The following is a 23576-nucleotide window of genomic DNA, read 5'->3' on the forward strand; positions in this document are numbered from 1 at the left end:
CAATAGAGAGAGTCCCATTAACCAATCTACTAAAAGATCATATACTTGACTGTTGGATTGGCAGAGCTAGAGTAAGTGAGGCATAAAGCAAGGTAAGTAGAACCTAGCATAAACAGTGTCTGTTTGACTTTAGGTAGATATTACCATTTTCATCTGTGCTTACACAGAAACATGAATTTCTGGGTTTTTTTAAGATTCTATATGAGGTGTGAAAAAGTGTATGCCAACATTAAGTAAAGAAATTGCATCTTCTGTGCATGATAGACAATATTAGACAAGGTAGATAAAATGTGTTTGTTCTCCTTAGGCTATCCAATTCTGCTCGTATCTCCACAGCAAAAGAGGAAAAAGGGACATTTTACAATGCAGAGATAGTAGAGATATATAGTCTCACATATTCTTCAATGTGGTGCACCATTTGAAGGCTATTAGCATGCCTTATGTAGCAGGCAACAATCAAAATGAGGGAATGCAGATACCAAACATGCTGATGATAATAAGGGAACAAAAGATCAGAGATCAGTAAAAGGATTAATCAAAATTCCTGCTGACTAATAAAGTGGGCTGTTAAGAAATACTGCATCAGTCTTTGGCCTCACCTTGGAAGAAAGCAGAAAAATGTTTTACATGTTTGCTGTCTCTATACCTATCTATACATTCCATTATTGTGCTTACATAGGATGACATTGTTGACTTAATTTCAGCTTCTCATCTACTCTCAAGGATCTTTCCTGTGGAACTGTATAACTTTCCAAGTCCTACGAGCTTCCAAAATCCACTGTTAAGCACATTTTCCTTGTAATTATTATGCCATATTAAGCACTGTGTTCATTATGTTAATACTAGATTAATTATTACTGGATTATGAGAAAGGACATGACAACAAGCCTAGCAAAACATGCCCTTAAGAGCTAACTGGATGAAAGCTGATGATTTGCACCAAGCCAGTTTCTGGTGAGCCTTTATTATATTTATTTATCTCTAAAACAAAGAAAATGTCACAGGAATGCAAGTGTAGAATAAATAAACTTTTTAAAAAAATACCTTTTAGCATAACAGAAAAGGTTTTGTCCAACAAAACCATGGTAAAACATCAGTGTCGGACTGACATCTTTTCATAATAAAGCTGAGGAGTATGGAAGCTCACATATAATAAACAGGTTTGAAATTTAGCAGGTTCATTTTGGTAGTATGCAAAATATATTCTCACAGCATGCTAATAATGAAAAGCCAAGATGTGTTGTCCTCTTATGGGTACTTAATTTCTTATAGCTTGATATATGTATGATGGGAGAATGCTCAGCAACTTTAATGAGAGCCATGTAAGAATGCTATTATTCTTCCTGAATTAATCAGAACTGAGGAAAAGCTAGCCATATTAGCTCTCTTGTGTTAATGAAAGTTTGTTAGCGTGTTACACTTTGTTAGAAATTGGCCTGTTCTCAGAATGCCCAGCAAATACTGTGATGGCACTTTTGAAGTCAGAATTTTGACAAATTACACTCTCCAAATGTACAACAAATTACGCTAGCTGGCAGTCTACTAAGAAATAAGAGGCCACTAGTACAATTTTAATGCCAAACTCTGTATCATCTTTATAGCAAAGTGTGTAAAATATCTGTGAGAGAGATTAGACATGGTAAGATAACAGCACTTTTATCAATATTGCCAGATTTTTGTAAAGAAAATTATGACCTCCTGGAATATGCAAAATCACATGGGGAAAAGCTATAAGGTTTCACCATTTCTTGTTGGTTTTCCCTCTCAGACATGTAAATTTGAAGATATTTTAAAAGAAGGTAAAAAGCTGTGTGGCAGAATAGGAGAACAGCATGCATTTAGTACAAAATGTATGATATTACTGTGCAAATCATTCTGTGTATTACACAGGAGTTCTGGTGTAAACATCATATGTACAACTCAATTCAAACTTTCTCATAGATTTTGATGTGTTGACAGAAGTATTTGTTATTTCCCATAGATAAATCCAAAAGTCTGGAAGAAAATCAAGTGTGTTCTATAGATTAAACAACACTGTCAATAAATCTATAATAAAATGCAAATAAGAAACATTTAACTTAAAAGGCAATTGATTTTCAAAGTAATGCCTAAGACTGGTATTCCCATAAAACTGTGTATCTGTGTTCAAGTAACAAATAGGTAGTTCCTTTTTATGTTTCCTTCTTTGCAACTACAATGAAGAAAGAGAAAATGAAGTGCTTTGAAGACTTTCAAAGTCAAACTATAATGTAACTGGGTTGATGTTCTAAAAACTTAAAGGATTTTAGAGCACTTTTCTGCAACTTTTTTCACTGAAAACAATAAGTACTATTTTGCAGCAATGCAATATGGGACACTCAGAGATGAACTGAGCTGAAGACAACGCGCTTTGTACAATGGTAGGAGAAAACTCCAATTCAATTTAAAATATTTTTCATTTTCAGCATCAGCTAGTAATGGAACATCTAATGTCTTTTTGAATCAACAAAAATCATGTGGTACTGCAGGACCCTCTATACTGTAGAAACACACCAAGCTGTATAAGGCACAGAGATAGATAAGCAATATAATTTCTCTCCTAGCCATAGTACCCTTTTTATTGGAAACACATGTCAGAGCAACTGCTTATACTCATAAGGCAAGCTAGACCCCCAGAAATATTTGTGTGCACTACTATGCTAATTTGCTATCTTTCAGGGCTCACTCTTTGAAATTCATTCCCCTTTGTGTATTTTTAGTTCTTATTTTCCTACATATTCTACTAAAACTGATAAAGAAATGAAAGAGGAATTTAAGAGCAAATAGCAGAACATTTTTTTAGCATTGTTAGGAGGAACAGCTTTCTATGTATGGATATGGGAAGCTGTCAGTAATAATGGGGAATGTAATGTCCAGTCTAATGCTGCCAAAGACTGTTAACTGTTTTTCTTCACATAGTGAGGAACAGCTTTTGAATATTACACAAATACCAGATATTCTAGGACACAACAATTAAGATAGCACTGGAAATAAACCATCAGCAAAACTGTCAGATTTTCTGTCTCATCAGAAGAGCCTTTTATAGCTGGGGTTTCTTTTCTTCTCCAAACCCAGACCTCTGACAACTAATCATAGAATCATAATATCTCAAGTTGAAAGGGACCCATGAGGATCATTGAGTCCAACTCCCTGCTCCTCACAGGACTACCTTAAGCTAAACCATTTGACTAACAGCATTGTCCAAATGCTCCTTGAACTCTGACAGCCATAGTGCCATGACCACTTGCCTGGGGACCTTATTCCAATGATCAACCATTACCAATGAAGAATCTTTTCCTAACATCCAGTCTGAACTTTCCCTGACACAGCTTCATTTAATTTCCTCATGTTCTACCACTGTCCATAAGGGAGAGGAGATCATAATCTCCCACTCCACTGCCCACTTTGAGGAAGCTGTAGCCTGCAACGAGGTCACCCCTCAGCCTTCTCTTCTCCAAGCTGAACAAACTGGGACCTCAGCCACTCCTCATGAGTCTTGCCCTCAAGACTTTTCACCATCTTGGCCACTTCTCTCTGCACACACTCTTAATTGTCTGGTGTCTTTCTTATGTTGAGGCATCCAAAACAACACACAGTACTCAAGATGGGGTCACACCAATGCAGCATAGAGTTGGACAATCATCTCCCTCAGCTGGCTAGATATACTGTACTATATGCACCCTAGGACACAGTTGGCCCTTTTGGCTGTCAGAGCACACTGTTGACTCATATTCAACTTGCCATCAACCCAAAACCCCAGATCTTTTTGCAGGGCTCTTCTCGGCCTCTCAGGATTGTCCCATCCTACATGGAGAATCCAGAACCTGATCCTGTTAAATTTCACGCAGCTGATGATTGCCCAGCTCTCTAGTCTATCCAGATCTCTCTATAAAGCCTCTCTCTGTAAGTAAAGACTACCCTCAAAGGAATCCACAGCTCTTCCTAATTTAGTATCATGGGAAAACTTACTTAATGTACCTTTGATTCCTGAATACAGGTAATTTACAAAAACTTTAAAGAGAATTGTCCCTAAAATTGAACCCAGGGGAACCTCACTGGTGACTGGCTGCCAGCCTGATGTAACCCCATTTATTCTGTCTCTGAGCCCCACCAATCAGCCAATTGCTCACCCAACATATTACGAACTTGTCTAGCTGTGCGCTGGACTGCGAAAAACAGCATCAAAAGCTTTGCTAAAATCCAAAGCCACCATATCTATTGGCTTTCCTCGGTCAGTTACGTGGGTGACCTTATCTTATCATAAGGGCTTTCCCCTCATGAACTATTGGCTATGACCATTGTCTCTGAAGTCGTTTTCAATAATTCCCAGAATACCCTTCTCCATATTTTGTCAGGTACTAAAGTGAGACTGACAGGAGTGTAATTACCAGGGTCTTCTTTTTCTTTCTTGAAAACTGGGACATTTGCCAGCTTCAGGTTGACTGAGACCTCTCCAGAATCCCAAGACTATTATAAAATAATGGCAAGAGGTCCTTCATTAACATCATCCAGTTCCTTCAGTACCCTGGATGAATCCCATCAGGCCCACAGATTTATGTGCAACTGGCTGGAGCTGCAAGCCTAGAACAAATTCAGGATCAGCTGGAATTTATCATCCCCAAATGCATTCCAAACCTTCACATAATTCTTTTTTTTTTTTCCTTTCTCCTTTTTTTTTACAGTTCGGTCAGCTCATAGCAACTAGGAAACCTGATATTTGTGTTAAATACTGCAGGTTATGACAGATGTTTCAAATAAAATGTCAGACATAAAATGAAACATTCATTTTTATAATTGTCAGTTCTTAGTGCCTTAATTGAAAGTGGTAAGAAATACCAAAATTTGACCTTGTTGAAATAAAATAAAGTAGACACATGAAAGTTTCCATGAAAGCAGCATGTTGAATTTAATTTTAGGAAGAGTAAGTATGTTTTTAATAATGATTTATATATATATATATATATATATATATATATAAAGGAAAAAAATAGTAAGTGCAAGAATTTTAGAAAGAAGTACTAAGAGGTTATTAAAACTGTAAGATGCAGTACAGATTTTCACACTTGTGAATTCAATGTGTTCAGTCAAAAGTAAAATCACTGCTCTTGAAAATTCTCCTGTATTTCTTGACAGTTGGTTAGATGTTCCCTTGACAACTGCTCTGGTTAATCAAGGGTGTAGATGAATCCACTGTTTCAGTGTTCTCCAGGAGTCATTTTATATTGTGTCTTTAATATCAACACTTTTTTCAGTAAGGAGGATTTTTATGATGATTTTTTTCCTAAGTTGAGCTGTTAAGTTGGGCTAGTGTTTGTCAGTTTGTAGGGAAGAAAATAACAAATAGTTCTAAATATAATCCTCCAACTGTGGCATTAGAAAATAGACTGTAATATATAACTACTTCGTAATCATTTTCCAGAAGACCAGAAATCCTGGTCTGCTAGTAGTGAGTGATCTGTGCACAGAAAAATCCTTTACTATAATAATTTAGTGTGGATAAGAACAGAGGCTGTTTCTTGTTAAAATGGTAGTGTTTTTTTTTATACCTGATGATCTGACATTTTAATTTTGTTATGCCTCTCCTTAATGGGTTAGAAATATGGCTGCACCTTCAACACTATATAGAAAACATAATTGCTATAAACTAAATTTCCTTAAGTATGTTTACACAACCATTAACACACCATTTCTACATGATTACATTAGATAATTATAATGCCTGAATGCAGATAAAAGTCATCCAGAAGTTCCAGTCTCCAGACCTATACTCATCCACATTGTCAAATATGTAATCAGCTTAAGACACTTTACTGTGTTTCCCTTGATATAAACTGGAAGCTGAAACAATCATGCTATCAATTAGGGCTTAAGTCAGTCTCTCTCCAATGATTAGAGGAGACATTAGTAGGAATTTTGCCTTTATTCTTTCTACTGTGTTCCTTGAGTGCCACCTGGTGACTAGTTTGAAAGAAAAAAAAAAAAGTATGATTACATTTCCAGGTGAAGTAACTGTGATAATTTAAGCTAAAACATTTGCTCAAGCAAGGTTATAACAGGTAACATTTCATTTAGAAATGCCTCAATCTTAGCTGGGTTAAGATGATGTCTTTCTGTATTACTTCCAGGCTGAAATTAATCCAGTACTTAATATTCACAGGTATATATCATCGGTATAACTGTGTTAAGTAAACATTGCATTTTGATAGAAATTCAGTGTTCATACACATAATTAGTCAAGAAGTAACTAGTAATACAGAGCAATCACTCTTTATAACTTCTGTTTTGCATCTGTCAAGGTCCACGAGTCTTTTGTAAAGAAACCAGGATCACCTGCTGCAAGCTCAAGAGTGTTGCATCCCAACCAGAAGGAAGTGCAGCAGGAGGGCCAGGAGACCTCCTTGGATGGATAAGGAGCTCCTGAGGAAAATTCAATTGAAAAAAGAGGCTTATAATAAGTGGAAGCAAGGACAGGTGGCCTGGGAAGAGTACAGGGATGTTGTCTGAGAAGCTAGGGACCAGGTTAAGAAAGCTAAGGCTCCGTTAGAATTAAACCTGGCTAGAGGTATTAAAGATAACAGGAAGGGATTCTACAAGTACATAGCAAATACAAAACAGACTAGGGAGAATGTAGGCCCCCTCAGGAAGCTCTCAGGAGAACTGGCTACACGGGATTTGGAGAAGGCTGAGGTTCTGAATGACTTCTTTGCCTCGGTCTTCACTAGCAAAGGCTCTGACAACACGACCCAAGTCTTGAAAGGCAGATGCAGGGACTGTGAGAATGAAGACCTTGTGCCCACTGTAGGAGAGGAACTGGTTCGAGACCATCTTAAAATTCTGAACGTGCACAAGTCCATGGGTCCTGATGAGATCCATTCACGGGTCCTGAAGGAGGTGGCAAATGAAGTTGCGAAGCCGCTGGCCATCATATTTGAGAAATCATGGCAGTCAGGGGAAGTTCCCAACAACTGGAAAAAGGGAAATATAACCCCCATTTTCAAGAAGGGGAAAATGAATGACACAGGGAATTACAGACCAGTCAGTCTCACCTCTGTGCCTCGCAACATCTTGGAGCAGATTCTCCTGGAAGGCATGCCAAGGCACATGAAAAACATCAAGGTGCTTGGAGCCAGCCAGCATGGCTTCACTAAGAGGAAATCCTGCCTGACCAATTTGATGGCCTTCTATGATGGGGCTACAGAACTGATGGACAGGAGTAGAGCAGTTGATGTCATCTACCTGGACTTGTGTAAAGCGTTCGACACTGTCCCACACGACATCCTTGCCTCTAAATTGGAGAGGCATCAATTTGATGGATGGACCACTCAGTGGATAAAGAACTGGCTGGATGGCTGCACACAAAGAGCTGTGGTCAACGGCTCAATGTCCAGCTGGAGACCAGTAATGAGTGGTGTCCCTCAGGGATCGGTGTTGGGACTGGTCTTGTTCAACATCTTTGTCGCTGACATGGACAGTGGGATTGAGTGCGCCCTCAGCAAGTTTGCCGATGACACCAAGCTGTCTGGTTCGGTTGATACGCTGAAGGGAAGGAATGCCATCCAGAGGGACCTTGACACGCTTGTGAGGTGGGCTGATGCCAACCTCATGAGGTTTAACCATGTTAAATGCAAGGTCCTACACCCGGGTCAGAGCAATCCCAGGCACAGCTACAGTTTGAGCAGAGAAGAGATTCAGAGCAGCCCTGCAGAGAAGGACTTGGGGGTATTGGTCGATGAGAAAATGAACATGAGCTGGCAGTGTGCGCTTGCAGCCCAGAAAGCCAACTGTATCCTGGGATGCATCAAAAGGAACATGACCAGCAGGTTGAAAGAGGTGATTCTGCCCCACTACTCTGCTCTTCTGAAACCTCAGGTGGAGTGCTGTGTGCAGTTCTGGTGTCCTCAACATAAAAAGGACATGGAACTGTTGGAACAAGTCCAGAGGAGGACCACGAGGATGATCAGGGGACTGGAGCACCTCCCATATGAAGACAGGCTGAGAAAGTTGGGGCTGTTCAGGCTGGAGAAGAGAAGGCTGTGTGGAGACCTCATAGCAGCCTTCCAGTATCTGAAGGGGGCCGATAGGGATGCTGGAGAGGGACTCTTCATTAGAGACTGTATTGATAGGACAAGGGGTAACGGGTTAAAACTTAAAGAGGGGAAGTTTAGGTTGGATATAAGAAGGAAATTCTTTCCTGTGAGGGTGGTGAGGCACTGGAATGGGTTGCCCATGGAGGTTGTGAATGTTCCATCCCTGGCAGTGTTCAAGGCCAGGTTGGAGGAGGCCTTGGGTGATATGATTTAGCGTAAGGTGTCCCTGCTCATGGCAGGGGGGTTGGAACTAGATGATCTTAAGGTCCCTTCCAACCCTAACGATTCTATGATTCTATGATTCTAAACAGCCCCTGTAAAAAAACGCTTTGTTAATTCTTGTTCTTAACTACTTTATATAAAATCCACAGCAGCTATGAAAAAAATCAAGTTATTCTAAGACAAGCATGGAAAGGAAGGCTGAACCTCTTCTTACTTCAAATTGTGGAAACAAACAGTACATCAGGCCTGTACATTACAGGAACAGGTTTAGCTCCACATGGCTCTAGACCTATTTAGATTATTGTGCCTAACAGTCCATTAGATCCCCACCCCACACTAATTTCCTATAACTACTCCCCACATACTCAATTCTCTACTGGCCTGTAAATCCTTTTTATATCATTATGAGTATGATGTGCATGAATCACTATTTTGTTGCCTGACAAAATAATCGTGCAGTAGGAATCACATTACATTCTCTCCTGTCGCTGTCTCTGGAGGGAAAAATACACTGGCTTTGAATGCAACTGAAATACACCACTGAGATGTGAGGCAGATGGACTGAAATGCCTTCAGCATCTAAATGAGTGAAAAAGTACAACTGAACTAAAAATACTTCAAAATTTAAAGATGTCAGTGATTAGCCAGTTTCATCTCAGGTGTTCTTAATGTGAGGTCAGCATCTCATAATATAAGGTTAATTAGAAAAATAAAGAAAAAATGTCAAGAGAATAAATCATTAGTTCTATTTTCTCTTTTCTAATGTGGATAATGGATTTCAATCTTCTACGAGATGCCTGAAATAATACAACTGCATTTATCCAGTTGCAAGATAAAGACAAATTTAATCTTAGTTTAGATTAGTTATAGAGCTACATGAAGCTGTATTTTAGTTCAGGTCATTTCTGTCACAGAATGTTTCAAGTACATTCTTTTTTCTGTTATTTTTTAAAAAAGCTATCATAATTATGTCTTGCATATGTCTATACCGTAGTACTTTGTGGGTTTAAATGCTATACTAAAGATAGAGACAGCATTTCTGGTTTAATTGCCATTTTTCATTATTTTCATAATTTTCTCAGAAAACTGTCTTTTTGGGCTGTAATTTTCCATGCTCTGCCTCTTTCTAAAAGCCATTCTAAACGTATTCAAGTAATCTAGCAAATTCAAACAGTCCTAATTTTGTGGTACTGTAAGCATGAAAAATATTCATTCTGTTCACATTTCAAATGACATTTTTTCCTTTCTGACACAAGACAGAGAGTAATTCCTGGTATTACTTGCTTGGAAATCCTTGCACAGAAAGGCACAAATGCTGAAGAAAGTAGGTAGCATTCCAAATGTGCACTCCATGCCCAGGGCAGTGCATTGCTGCTTACAGCCTGTGGGTTTTTTTCCTCACAACTTAGCCACTATAATCTACTTGTTGACATCAAACAAATCAGTTCTTTTGTTTGAGATTCCATTGCCATATCTTAAAAATAAAAGAAAGGCTTTATTTCCTTTGTGGAGTTGAGACCTAATGATCATAATCATTGGGTAATAGCTGCTGTTTATAGGGACTGGGGATCTTTGGTAATTTTTTTTTTCTTTTTTTTCTGGCACATTTTTTTAAAGGTAGAATGGATCACCAGGCATGCCTGTGTAGGGGTGACTGTGTTATTATCTATATGAATTTAGGGTACTTGGCTTGTCTACATAAACATACTGCAGTAAAAACCATGTCAGCCTGAAGTATATTTAAGGCTTATTTTGATTGTACCTATTTTTAATCTTCCACTTTCTTTTTTTTTTCCACTAGCACAGAATCAAAATGAGAAATTATGTGTATAAGACAATGAAAATGTCTGAATGCCAGCCATTTGTAGTGAAAGTTTACAATGCTGAATTTGGCTTGAATGGATAATTCCTCGAATATGATCAAACTGGCACAGGCCATATTGTTTTTTCCATTAGATAACATTTTTCTTTACTAACTTTTCTGCATCACTTGAACGTTTGTTCTTAGTGGGCTGGACTGTTATGTAATATAAGGGGTTAAACCATAAACTGATTTAGAAATTGCAGCAGATACAGACTTCAGAACCCTTACTAAAATGCAGGGACAAGGCAGAGGTTAGGCTTTGCCAGGAGTATGTTAAGTCTATACTAAAGTATCCACTCAGGAGATAGCATCAAGGAAAGGTTATGAGTTATATTTCCCCTTCAAGTCCTAAATGAGCTGATTTTCTTTCAAGTGAGAAAGTTTATACACTGTGATTTACCTGGACAATTCCCAGCAGATGAAATACAAGTAGGAATAATAAATAAAATTTGAAGTATATATTATATATCAAGAATTGGTTGGAAATCACAGTAGCTGAAAGTACTTCCTCCAAAATTGTCCTTATTCCAAGTATCTAAAAAGGCAATCACAAAACTATTTTCCCTTATACCCATTATTTTTAAGGAGGAACTTCTGTTTAATCAGTTCACATTTTATAATGGAATTGTGAAAATTAGGTGATCCTCAGAACAGCACACATTGCTTCTTGTTCCTTACACTCAAAAGCAGAATGCTATGCTAATTTTAGACTACACGAGAAGGAACTTAAAATATACTTAAAACAACATGACCTTTCTTTTTTTTAACTTAAATAAGAAAGCAAAATTAATATTTTTCAAACATATGTGAAAATCTAGGGGTCTAGATCACATTTCAAAAAGTGATAGTAGAATATGCCATTGAAATAGCTCGGTCTTTAAAAACAAAATTAAAAACATTGCTCTTCCTGGCTCAAAAATAGGAAAAGTGTTGCATATTCGCAAAGGTGAAATAACTTAGCACATTTCAACTCCATGCAGCAGAGCACAGTGAAAAGTCAATGAATTAATATTGACTGAATTTACTCTGGAACCAGAAGCAATATAACCATTGGAAAGGTAGGATTTATTAATATGGGTGCATCACCTGCTGATACAGATATACTGCAAATAAGACTCTCTCAGAAACCACTGCACTGCAGTGAATGCTGTAAATATTCATTAGGAGACCAATATTATATCCATTTATGTCACTACAATGTTCCCACTACCTTCGGAGGTGCAAACTGAGACTAAATTTCATACTGAATCTACAGAAAGCGAATGAAACAGTAAGATCATAGACACAAGAGTAGAAAAACAAAGCTCAGGGCATTATATGGGATAAATCATACAACAGCAGCTGTGCACAACCAGCAAGGTGTGGTGTATGAAAGGGGAGGCATTTGAGAGCATGGTAGGACCTTGTTGTTTATTCAGGATTATTCAAAGACAAATTTGTGCTTGGCTGTGCTGAGGTCATTTTTAGGAACAGTAATCTATGCTTCTAGTGTTCAGGACATAATGGGCTTTAAAAAATGTTAACTCTTTCATACATCTATGGCCTAACATAAAACTTAGTCTACCCCAACACAAAATAGTTTATGAGTTTCCTTCAATTCTCCTTTACTATTTGTCCAAATTAAAAAAAAAAAAGAAAATTTGGCAGTCTATATATATGACTTGGTTTTTTTTCAGAATCTCTTGTAAAATCTTTTGTGTAGCATTTGTGAAATGCTACACAAGAATTTAACATTGTTCTTGTTAAAAGCCTTACTCTGGAAACCAAAATATATGGATCTGATTGAATAGGATTTCATGTACAAAGTGCATGTAGTCAGTAAACCTCAGCACACCTCCTAATAGGAGGTCCGTCACATTCTGTTATAAAGGTTGTGAAAAATAAAACTGAGGCAAAATGGAACTGGGAAGCAGTCTTCAGAACTAGCAAAGCTCAGTTTAAAAGAATCTATTCACTACTATTCTCTTATTCTGCCATCGTCGTGATAACGTTTATGTAAGTTTCCTTTCTAAATACAAACCCAGTATATTTGAAAATCATCTTGTTGAATTGAATTTTTATTGCTGATACTATAAATTGCATTTTTTTAGGATCTCAACATAGGAAGAACCTGAAGAATTCTCAATGTTTCATTGAATGCTCTCTAGTATTTACTTTACAAATTCTCTTAACCTTATATTCATCTTTATCTCTGAAGCTCAGTACCAGTTTCCATTAACAACATGCTTCCCAAGTAGCGATAACTGTATCACAGCATAATCTTGCTGCTCAGAGGCATGCAGCCTTTCATTTCTTATTCTATTTCTGTTTCCCCTGTAGGGCAGGAAAAGGAAATTTCCATTGAGGGAGTTCAGCATCATTCAGCGTTGATGTTACTCATCCAACATTCTCTATACCAGTGGGACCATATGTCAGCCACAGTTAGCACTTAAAATTTATCAATACCCACTTACATATGTAAAGATTTCTTTCTTCTTTGTATACATTTCAAACACCCGAGTCAAAATCAGTAGGAAAGCAAATAAAAGAGGGATGATAGAAGAAACTTGCATATTTTGTCTCCTGGGTAGTCCAAGCAGGCATGAAACTGGAATTATTAGTGTCCAAAGATTGTCATTCTTTACAGAGGCAGAAACATCTTTTTCACCTTGCTTTTGCTGTGTGAGGTTTGGATACTCTGCTGTCAATAGTGTAAGTAGTAATGATACCTTCCATTTCCTTCCAGTTATATGTTGCCTGTGAGCAGTCCTGAAGGCTACTGTATGATTGAAATGGCTGTAGATGGAAATCCTCCTGTACAACACAGACTTTCTCTTTTATATCAAAAAACTCAGGTGAGTCTGCAAAATATCAAAAAACAGTTAATTTGCTTTGAACATTTCATCAACATATGAACTTTTTATTCTCAAAGGAGAATAAGTATTCTAACTTTTTCTAATGGAAGAAATATAACTCCTCATCAGATATCATCATATGTCATAGAATCATAGAACTTAAGTTCTCTTTAGTATCTTTTCACATCAGGTATCCACAGTATTTCCTTTTAACTTATTTCATTTAACTGATTTTGAAAATCCTATTTTAACTACCTAAAGTTCATCGCTGTCCCCATTTTGAAACTGGAATCAGAAGACTTATTATAAATGGGCAATATGCCAGCTTTCCCAAATTAGAGTTTTTCTGTTATTTTTTGTCTCCACGTCATAACTTCTTTTTGTTATGCATTCTCTCATCACAAGGATTTTCTGCATGATACATTTTAAATGTTTTCAGACTTGAGAATTTGAACTGTGATTGGCAGTTCATTTTGGAAATTTGTTCACTAGAAGTCACGCCAGTTAGCTGGAGCGTTGCTAATCATGATGTGCATCTCACTGTATTGCACTGCTAGTTAGTAATGGAATTTCTTCCCTCTTTCTTCCCGAGTCAGTATCTAGGTGTTTGTTCAGTCTGAGATAAAGAATTAACTTGTATTAGAATTGCTGTTAGACCAATCAGTTGTCTTTTCCTAGACTCCAGATGATCAGCCTGATGTTCTGCTGCAGAAGGTTGCTTTGTCTCTCACTTTGTGTTTCAGGTTAATTAACTCTGGCAGAACGTAAAGCTAACACTATTGGCAGCTTCTGCATAGAAAATATGGGGAAAGAACTTACCCATCAGTACCTAATTACATAGATAAGCCATCAATACCTTACTAGTAGAAAAACTTACATGTAGCTACCTTTGATGTCATGCACCAAGATCATACATCAGAATATTTCATATCCTAATCAGGAAATTTCCTTGGCTCCTAAGAAAGACCACAACTTTTCTCTGTTTCTTTTTTTTGGCTGGGAGAGTGTGTCCACATTTCATATCACAAAATGGGGGTTTGAAGTTGTTGTGGTTTAAACCCTAGCCAGACAGCTTGTTCACTCACTCGCACTGAGTGGTGCTGGGCTGACAGCAATCAAGCCCCCCCCTTCCCCTGGGAGCTCTCCCCTTCCCCGCTTCCGGAGGGATGAGGAGGAGGATCAAAAGAGTGCAACTCCTATGGGTTGAGACAAGAACAATCCAGCAACCAATGTACAGCACAAATCACCACCGCCACCACCAACGACAACAATGATAAGAGAAAATAACAAGAAATAACAAGGGAAGAGAATACAATACCACTTGCCGAGAAACGACTCTGACCCAGAAGACCCCATGTCCTTCTGGGTAACTCCCAGTTATCCCCCACCCCAGGCATGATGTGCTGTGGTATGGAATACCTCTTCGGCTAGCTTGGGTCAGGTGTCCTGTCTCTGCTTCCTCTCAGCTTCCCCTCCTCCCTGGCAGAGCATGAGCCTCACAAACTCTTTGGTCAGGGTAAACATCACTTAGCAACAACCGAAAACATCGGTATTATCAGCACTGTTCCCAGGCTGAAAGTCAAAACACAGCGCTGCACCAGCTACCAAGAAGGAGAAAAATTGACTTCTACTGCTGAACCCAGGACAGCTACTGAAGTTGTTCTGTGGTGCACTGGATCTGCCCCCAGGGTCAGTGCTGTCATAAAATAAGCCAAATAATAAAAATATTACATTGCAAGAACAGAGTTGAAACTATGTTTCTTAATTATAGACATTTTATATTCCAGTCCAATGCTTTGCTTAATTTTTGTAGCAGGTTCACAAGCAGAGAGAAAATGCCTGTCTGCAAAAACTGTTTACAAATCTTGTCTGTAACTATGATGGGTTATAGTTTTGTTTGAAAAGGGATAAAGTCAAGTGATATGAAATGAATTAAACAAATGCTGAGCCACTATCTTTGAATTCCTTCCACATGAAAACTCTGAAATAATTTTATCCATGCTCTAAAAGAAGTAACAATTTTTCTTTCTCTTCAAAAAAAAAACACCTTGTAAGTAAAGGAATATCTGGTGGTGTTCATGTTCATTGTATCTCCAAACTTGCAATTGTCAGCAGCACAGATCCAAGATTGAGAAAAGCGATATAGGAAACAGCAAAATCATACAGATGTGTAAATTCCAGAAAAAAACAATGTGATGTTGTCCTAGTTTTATACAGTTGATGTCTGAATATGATGGTAAAGAGCCTCTTCTCTATAAATTATCTCATCACATGCTTTGCACATACTGTGTTACATTTTTCATACTACTGGCTTAATCCAACTTGGCTTGGATTGGCTAGGTTTCACCTTTCGTCTGAATTAATGGTATTGTACAAATAGATGCACCACAATGTGATACACTTGTGGAAAAAAAAAAAAAAATTTTTCAATTCTTCATGACAGGCATTTAGCAAAGGAACCTAGGAATGGTGAAACCTCATGTCAAAACTCCAGAAAATCAGGCATCAGCTTGAGGAGTAGAATTCAGTGTTAAATAAGTCACAGATCCTTTATATGTGATGGTGAAGGGTTTGACTTCTATGTCAGGTAACACAGGAAATATCACTCTGAACACAAATATGATTTAGTCAGTCCCAGTATGAAACACTTGTGGGTGTTTTTTTGGCACCTTTGTAATGAAGTTCTAGACATTTGTGCCTGTAGAATTTACTACCTAAAACTTTCCCCCTGGGCTTCAGTATAGTGGTCTGATTTATGTCATTTATCAAAAAAAAATTTTTTTTTTTCTGTATTCCCCTTTTCTTGGGGTCCTATAGGATCCAGATCCTGAAGAAAAACTTAGTCTTTAGGGCTAAATCTTCTCCTGTGTTCCTGCACCAAGACTCAAGCATGAATGTAAAATTCATAGAACAGAATGAGGGAAGCAATGAGAAATCCTTACCATGTTTATTATGATTAAGGCTGGAAATTCTAATTCATGTGCATGCTGTCTTACACATTTGAAGATATGTAAATGCAATAAACCACTCTTTTGTATGGCTTCTTTTTATTATTTTTTTTTTTAAGAAAACCACAAAACCACATTTGAAAAAATAATCCTTTCAGCAAGTTTGATAGTTTTTGACAAGCTTCAAGTAATGGCAATTTCCTTTATCTCTAATTATTGTTCACTAGTTGTTTACAGTAATATTTCAAATAATATTATTTTCTGATAATTTTTTCTTGTTTCTGCAGATCACCTTTGGATCAATCTTCCTTGGAAATGTTCCTGTTCATGAAGAGGTTCATCAATGTGCTGGACAGATACAAGGCTATAAAGGATGCATTAGGGATTTTCAAGTTAACAACAAAGAGTTATTCATCATAGATGAGGCTCTTGGAGGGAGGAATGTTGAGAATTGCAATGTTCCAATATGTGATTATCATCCATGTCACAATGGTGGTACCTGCACAAGGTGAGAGTCACCCCTTTAATCATTTTATCATCTGTTTATACTCTGTGACTGGTAGATTCATCCTTCGTGAAAAATTACTATGATATTCTGTGTAATGCAGAAATAGAAAATGTGACATCCTCATGCCTAACCAGAGGGATTTGATAGCTTGCTTGCTCACATGAAAAAAAGATACAAAATGTAATTACATTGCCAACACAGCATACGTATTGGGTTGCTGCCAGAATTACTTTGCAATCAACTAGATCAGTTCCACTACAAGGCTGTTTATAGATGTTTTGGACAGAAGCACATAAGACCCATTCTTCTGTCTAACAACTCCCTATATTTTTAAGCCTTGTACCCTCACACATCTTCATGGTGTACTCCTGGATACACAGCATAGGCCTTCAGTATCATGCTATGAAAACACTAACAGGTAAGACCACCTTCAGGATGTGTGAAGAATCATTGTCAAAGAACCTTTGAAAGTTAAAGTTCATCATGCTGGAAGAGGAAATGGGGTCCAAAAGTGACATGGGTTAAAAGCACAGAGGATGATATTTCAGCTGAATGATGGTTCTACTGGGGCACAGCAACTTGATCGCTGCCTAAGGCAGTTAGCATTTGAGAACCATGCTTCTGTTTAAAACTGGTAATATTTGTGAAGTAGCTGCCATGTCTATTTTAAAAATTGTTCCTCAAGGCAAATACTGAACAGAACATAGCCTAAAGTCCTTTTAAAGCTCTGGATCACTGTGTGTTTCTTAGGTTGAGGACACCTGGAATCAAAGTTTTGAGGTGCATCTTTGCCCCTCTTGATTGATGTAAGCACAGAAAGGACACCAAACAGATTTTTGATCTCCAAGTCTTTTTTGACTATAGAGTACAGATGAAAGCAAGGCATCTTTATGAAAACAAGCACAATTTGCCTACCAGAATGGTGAAAGTGAGTGTGTACTTGGGAGTAATAAGTCTGATTTTCCTCTTTTATTCCTTGATATCTCTGGCATTCTAACGACTGTCTTGTTATCTACCATTATGGAATACTGTTTCATTTAAAGCTTGGGTCCTGAATAATTCATGACTATTGGATTTGTTTCCTGCTTTCCAACTGCTGGCCTCAGCCTTTTTCAGAAATGCTTTTGTTCTGAAATGGGTAACTGCTCTCCTGTCCAGAGGAGACAAGGAAGCCATGTGCAAGCCAGGGATAAGCAGTTCTATGGAAGAATGATTTTCATGATTTTCTACAGCCATCAACTGATTTTCAAGGATCACCTCCTCCAAGCCCAAGAATGGTCCATTCCAATGAGTAGGAAATCAAGTGGCAGGAAGCCTGCATGGATGAACAGAATATTCCTGACAAAACTTAAACATTAAAAGGAAGCATGTGAGAGGTAAAAGCATGGCTGGGTGACCTGGGAGGAATATAGAGAAAATATCCAAATACACAGATATGGGGAAAGCCAAAGTCCATCTGGATATTAAGCTGGCAGGAGACAGGCAGAGAAAAAACAAAGGCAAAATGAGTCAAAATATGTCAGCAGCAAAAGGAAGAAGGGAAAATGTGAGCTTGCTGATGAAAGGGGCAGGTGTTCTGGTGACAAAGCATCCAGAAAAGACTAAGAAACTCAGTGCTTTTTTTGGCTCAGTCTTTGTTTATAAATCTGACCTTCAGGAATCCCTTTCCTCTTAGGCATGTAGGAGAATGTCTGGAGCAAGGAAGATTTATACTTGGTGGAGAAGGATCAGATTAGGGAACATTCAAACCAACTGGATATGTATGAGTCCTTGGGATCTGATAGGAGTCATATGAGTGCTGAGGAAGCTATCTGATGTCATAGCAAGGTCAGTCCTGATAATCTCTGAAAGATCAAGGGAGAGGTTCCTGAGGAGTAGAAGACTACTTTCAGGAAGGGCAAAAAGAAAGATCTGACAAACTACAGGATGGTTAGCCTCACTTTGATCTGTTGGAAGCTGAAGAAACAGATTGTCCTGAAATCTGTTTCCAAACACATTACGGACAAGGAAGAGGTTGGAAGTGCTCACAATGGATTTGTGAAGGGGAAATTGTACTTAACCAACTCTATAGCCTTCCACAATGAGATGACTGCACTGACAGATGAGGGGAGAGCACTGGATGTTATTTACTCAACTTTAGTAAGGTTTCAACACTGCCTCCCATGACAAATTGATTAAGTACTGGCTAGGTAAGTGCACAATGAGGTGAGCTGTAAACTGGCTGAAGGGCAGGCTCAAAAAGAGCAAAGGATCAGTAACAGAAATTCCATCTGGAAGCAGATTTGACTGGCTAGAAAGCAGCTGCACAGGCTTGCTAGTTCTGATATACTAGTTGACCATGAGTCAGCAAAGTGCCCTAGTAACAAAGCAAGCCAACAGCATCCTGCATTAGTGGGTCAAGGGAGGTTCCTCTCTTCTCACCTGGTTTGCTGGTTTTTGTATGTCCACGCACACATTCTTCAGTCAGTTCACAAGGTGTTCATGTTGAGTAAGTTTCACATTGCTAGGAAGATCTAGCTGCCATTTCTTGCATCCAATTTCTGCAGCTCTGAATTCAGCCTGTTCACTTGACAGAGTAGCTTTTTCTTTATAAGAGGCTGATCATTCCTCTTAGGTGTCAAGGCTGCCAACAAAAACTATCACAACAAATTACTTCTCAGGATTTGGAAGTCTCCCTTGGATAGGTTACTAGGTAGTGGTCTTCAGAGGAGCAATTCCTGCCTCCCAAAGCCCTGAAGCTTCAGTTTGTCTACAGTGTATGCAACATTCCCTTTCCTGGAGAGTTAAACATATATGTGAGAGAATACTGCTCCGTCACTGTATACCATGTAATCAACCAAATGGCTTTTGCTTTGCTAAGAGTGACAGACTTAAAAGATTCACTTATTGATAAGTCGTCTACCTCACTTCACCAATTTCTTGATAGATGATGTAAACAAGGTGTCAAGCTGGGATGAAAATTTGCCTGTGCTAGCAGCCATTTTTCAGGAGTACTGGCAGGCATTTTACACAGACTCTACCTGACAGAGTGCCAGTCAGAAACCCCTTTGGGGAATGCTTCACTTTGGTGTATACTGATTCCATTTTCCACAGGCGTGAGCAGATAAGAATGACTTACATATGCCTGAGCAGCCTTAGCTGGTCTGGCTCCAGAACCTCTGAATGCTTGCAGTTTGTTTATCAATCTGCTGCCTTCTGCCTTATGACCTAAGGCCAGTGCTTCAGTAGGCAAAGCATCTCCTGAATGATGAGAGATTACAGGACTCTTCCTGTACTTCTTTCCAGGCAGGGCCTGCAAACATCAGGAATCTATTTAGTAAATGTTCATACTGCACGAACCTCTATTCAGTAAGTGGACCAATTTTGAGTGTGTTAGTCTTGTTTTACTTCAGTGCTTTGGTTACAAACAGCATTTGGTACCTATTTAGCTCAAAGACACAAGTTTATCCCCACACTTTGTTGCTTTATGCTAGCAATTATTTGATTAATTACTGGTCATCAACCTGTCACATCATCTTGAGTCACACAATGGCATGTGTGGAGCAGGAGAATTGAAAAGCCAGAGATGAACATTTTGTGTATAGTATATGAGGAAAAATTTCCAAGCGTCAGACCCAGTGTTCAAGTGGTGCATGTGGACTGTACAACTGTGTTATCTTCAGATAATGAGTTTGCATTCAGGAGACTGAAGCCAATGAGAGCTATAAATAATCTATAATGTTAAAAAATATTACCATCTACACCATTAATTGTCCATTTGTGTATTCATTACTGTAAAACAACTTAATTGGATTAAAAAAAACAGGCAAAACAAGCAACGCTTTGACAATTCATATGAAAGTATTATTGACGTTTAAAATTTTGCCAGTTCTTTCAATTACAGTATTTAGTGTCATGAAAAAATATTTTTTAGTGTGTGTTATTCTTCAGGTTCTTGGCAACTAATTAAAGCTTTTGCTTCTGAAAAGGCACAAATACCTCAGCTGTGTTTTATAACGAACACTGGACCTTGTCATCACATACTGTCAGCAAACAAGTGTGTTTCATAAGAAACAATTTTTATGGTCATTCTTAAAAGAAAGTTATTTGGTTTTCCTCATTGAGTACAAAAATGGTACTGTAGTGTTCATTTTATTAATTACAATAATTATGCAGAAGAAATTTATTTGATAGGAAAAATGTTTTCTTTGTATTTTTGATAATGAGAGACAGGGATTAGTGTCCCTAGTTCTCAGATGCAGAATTTCAGGATGCAGAAGAGGCCAGCTGGTCTGGCCCAGGTCCTCTTGGTCTGGCCATTTTCTGCATCAGGTGCTCCCCAGGGGCCAGGTAGGGCAGAGCCTGGCAGCCAAGGTCCATCCCTGTGCCCCTCACACAAGCAGGGCAGCTGGAGGGCTCTGGGGCAGCCAGGCTTGGGCATCAGGTACATCCCTGGGCATAATAATGGGGATGGGCAGAGACAAGGCTGGGACATTCATGGGGGATCAGGATGAAGCCCAGTGAGAGGAACCAAGATCAGGCACAACCCTGAGGTGGCCAGGCAAGGCCTTGGAGATAGGGATGGGCTGCACAATCACCATTTTCCCATGATACTACTGAGTGTAACATATATTGTGGAACTAGAAATCTTTAGTTGTCTGAATTATTTTTAAGCTAAGACACATTCTGTTTTTGTTAAAAAAAAAAAAAGTTACATAGGTTCCTTTTTTATTTTGACTAAAATATCTCTGTACATGTGTCATGGTTTAACATGATCCGCTTGCTGCCCCTCCTCCTGTTGAGATGGGGAGAGAATTGAAAAAGTGAGAAAACTGGTGGGTTCAGTTAAAGACAGTTTAGTAAGTGAAGCAGAAGCCACACACACAAGCAAAGCATAACAAGTAATGCATTCCCCACTTCCCATTGGCAGGCAGGTGTTCAGCCATCTGCAGGAAAGCAGGGCTCCTTGATGCGTAACAGTTACTTGGGAAGACAAATGACACCACACCAAAAGTCCCCTCTTTCTTCTTCCTCTAGCTATTTGTTGTTACACATGACATCATACAGTATGGGATGTCCCTGCGGTCAGTTTGGTCAGCTGTCCTGGCTGGGCCCCCTCCGAACTCCTTGTGCAACCCCAGCCTACTCACTGGTGGTCTGAGAGGCAGAAAAGGCCTTGACTCTGTGCCAGCACTGCACAGCAATAACTGAAACACCTCTGTGTTATCAACACTGATTCCAGACCAAATCCAAAACATAGCCCCATCCTAGCTATTCCGAAGAAAAGTAACTCTAACCTAGCCAAAACCGGCACAACAGCACAAAAGCTATTCTGTTTCAAGATTATTTAAATATATGCTGTATCAGGTGAGTGGTTCGGTACAAATGTAAATTTCTAATTCTTTACATAGCGATTATTTTATTAGTTTTAAAAACAAAGTACTCTCCTGCATAAAAGATTTATTGATTTTACAAGCACTTTTGCAAGTTCACTAGCTCTTTTACTGCACTTATAGCCATGCTAATGTAAAATTCCAGAGACTGATTAATTTCAGAGGAAAAAATATGACAACTATTTGATAAATTTATCATTTGAATGTCATATAGTTCCATGATTAATTTAGTAAATTCAAAGCTCATTGGATTTTAAAGTGTATGTTTGAAAAAGGCATGGAAAGATTAACCTAGGAAACTCTTTAACATTCTGAGTGGCCCCTGTTCATATGATCCAAACCAAGCATAGTGTTAATAAGACACATCTGTATGGGAAATAAACTCATAAAATTACTCCATCAATGATCTGACAATTATGACAGACACTACACTAGTAGAAGTTGATGAATACATTTGTTTTAAATTGTATAGACTCAACAAAACGTAAACATAGACCAGCTTAGTTTTTAGAGTGGAGAGTACAATCTTGAGTTAATTGCTCCCACAATCATGTTTCCAGTGTCTCAAACTGTTCTCATAGTGATTATTCGTACTGTTGTTCCCGTATATTGGTGCAGCAGATGGGTCCATTAATGTTAATCAATTAACCAAGACTGAAAAATCAAACTCAATTAGCAATAAATTTCAATAGAGAGACATTTATCTTCAGATTTCAACTGCCATGAATCCTGTAATCACCACAAATACAAAAGGAATGTAATTTTTTAATTTTCATCTCCTGATAATGTAAGAAATAATACCTTCATGGATATGTGGGTCTCATTTGGATTATACCTTTTCAGCTATTAATAGGAAAAGCCATATAGAATCATAGAATCATAGAATAATTAGGGTTGGAAAGGACCTTAAGATCATCTAGTTCCAACCCCCCTGCCATGGGCAGGGACACCTTACTCTAAACCATATCACCCAAGGCCTCCTCCAACCTGGCCTTGAACACTGCCAGGGATGGAGCATTCACAACCTCCATGGGCAACCTATTCCAGTGCCTCACCACCCTCACAGGAAAGAACTTCCTTCTTATATCCCACCTAAACTTCCCCTGTTTAAGTTTTAACCCATTACCCCTTGTCCTGTCACTACAGTCTCTAATGAAGAGTCCCTCTCCAGCATCCTTATAGGCCCCCTTCAGATACTGGAAGGCTGCTATGAGGTTTCCATGCAGCCTTCTCTTCTCCAGGCTGAACAGCCCCAAGTTCCTCAGCCTGTCTTCATATGGGAGGTGCTCCAGTCCCCTGATCATCCTCGTGGCCCTTCTCTGGACTTGTTCCAACAGTTCCATGTCCTTTCTATGTTGAGGACACAGGAACTGCACACAGTACTCCAGGTGAGGTCTCACAAGAGCAGAGTGGAAGGGCAGGATCACCTCCTTCAGCCTGCTGGTCATGCTTCTTTTGATGCAGCCCAGGATACGGTTGGCTTTCTGGGCTGCAAGCGCACACTGCCAGCTCATGTTCATTTTCTCACCGACCAGCACCCCCAAGCCCTTCTCTGCAGGGCTGCTCTGAATCTCTTCTCTGCCCAACCTGTAGCTGTGCCTCAGATTGCTCTGACCCAGGTGTAAATATTTTAAATCATACTTCAGAAACTGCATGCCGCATGCTACAGCATCATACAATTCTTGTTAAGTCTTAAAGATCTGATTACCAAATAATCTGATAA

At 38.7% G+C, this 23576-nt stretch overlaps 1 protein-coding gene across 1 annotated transcript in view; it reads left to right on the forward strand.

Annotated features, from left to right (window-relative positions):
* The window catches only part of EYS (eyes shut homolog), an 828128-nt gene that overhangs the window by 706014 nt on the left and 98538 nt on the right, over window positions 1-23576 (forward strand). The window contains exons 39-40 of the mRNA XM_061460547.1: window positions 12917-13025; window positions 16261-16481. Coding sequence (XP_061316531.1) covers window positions 12917-13025; window positions 16261-16481 — 330 coding nt within the window. The remainder of the gene's footprint in view (window positions 1-12916; window positions 13026-16260; window positions 16482-23576) is intronic.

The sequence above is a fragment of the Pezoporus flaviventris genome, unplaced genomic scaffold, assembly GCF_033815535.1.
Source record: "Pezoporus flaviventris isolate CSIRO_AGI_PZ_B2104156 unplaced genomic scaffold, CSIRO_AGI_Pfla_v1 ptg000031l, whole genome shotgun sequence".
Lineage (NCBI taxonomy): Eukaryota > Metazoa > Chordata > Aves > Psittaciformes > Psittacidae > Pezoporus > Pezoporus flaviventris.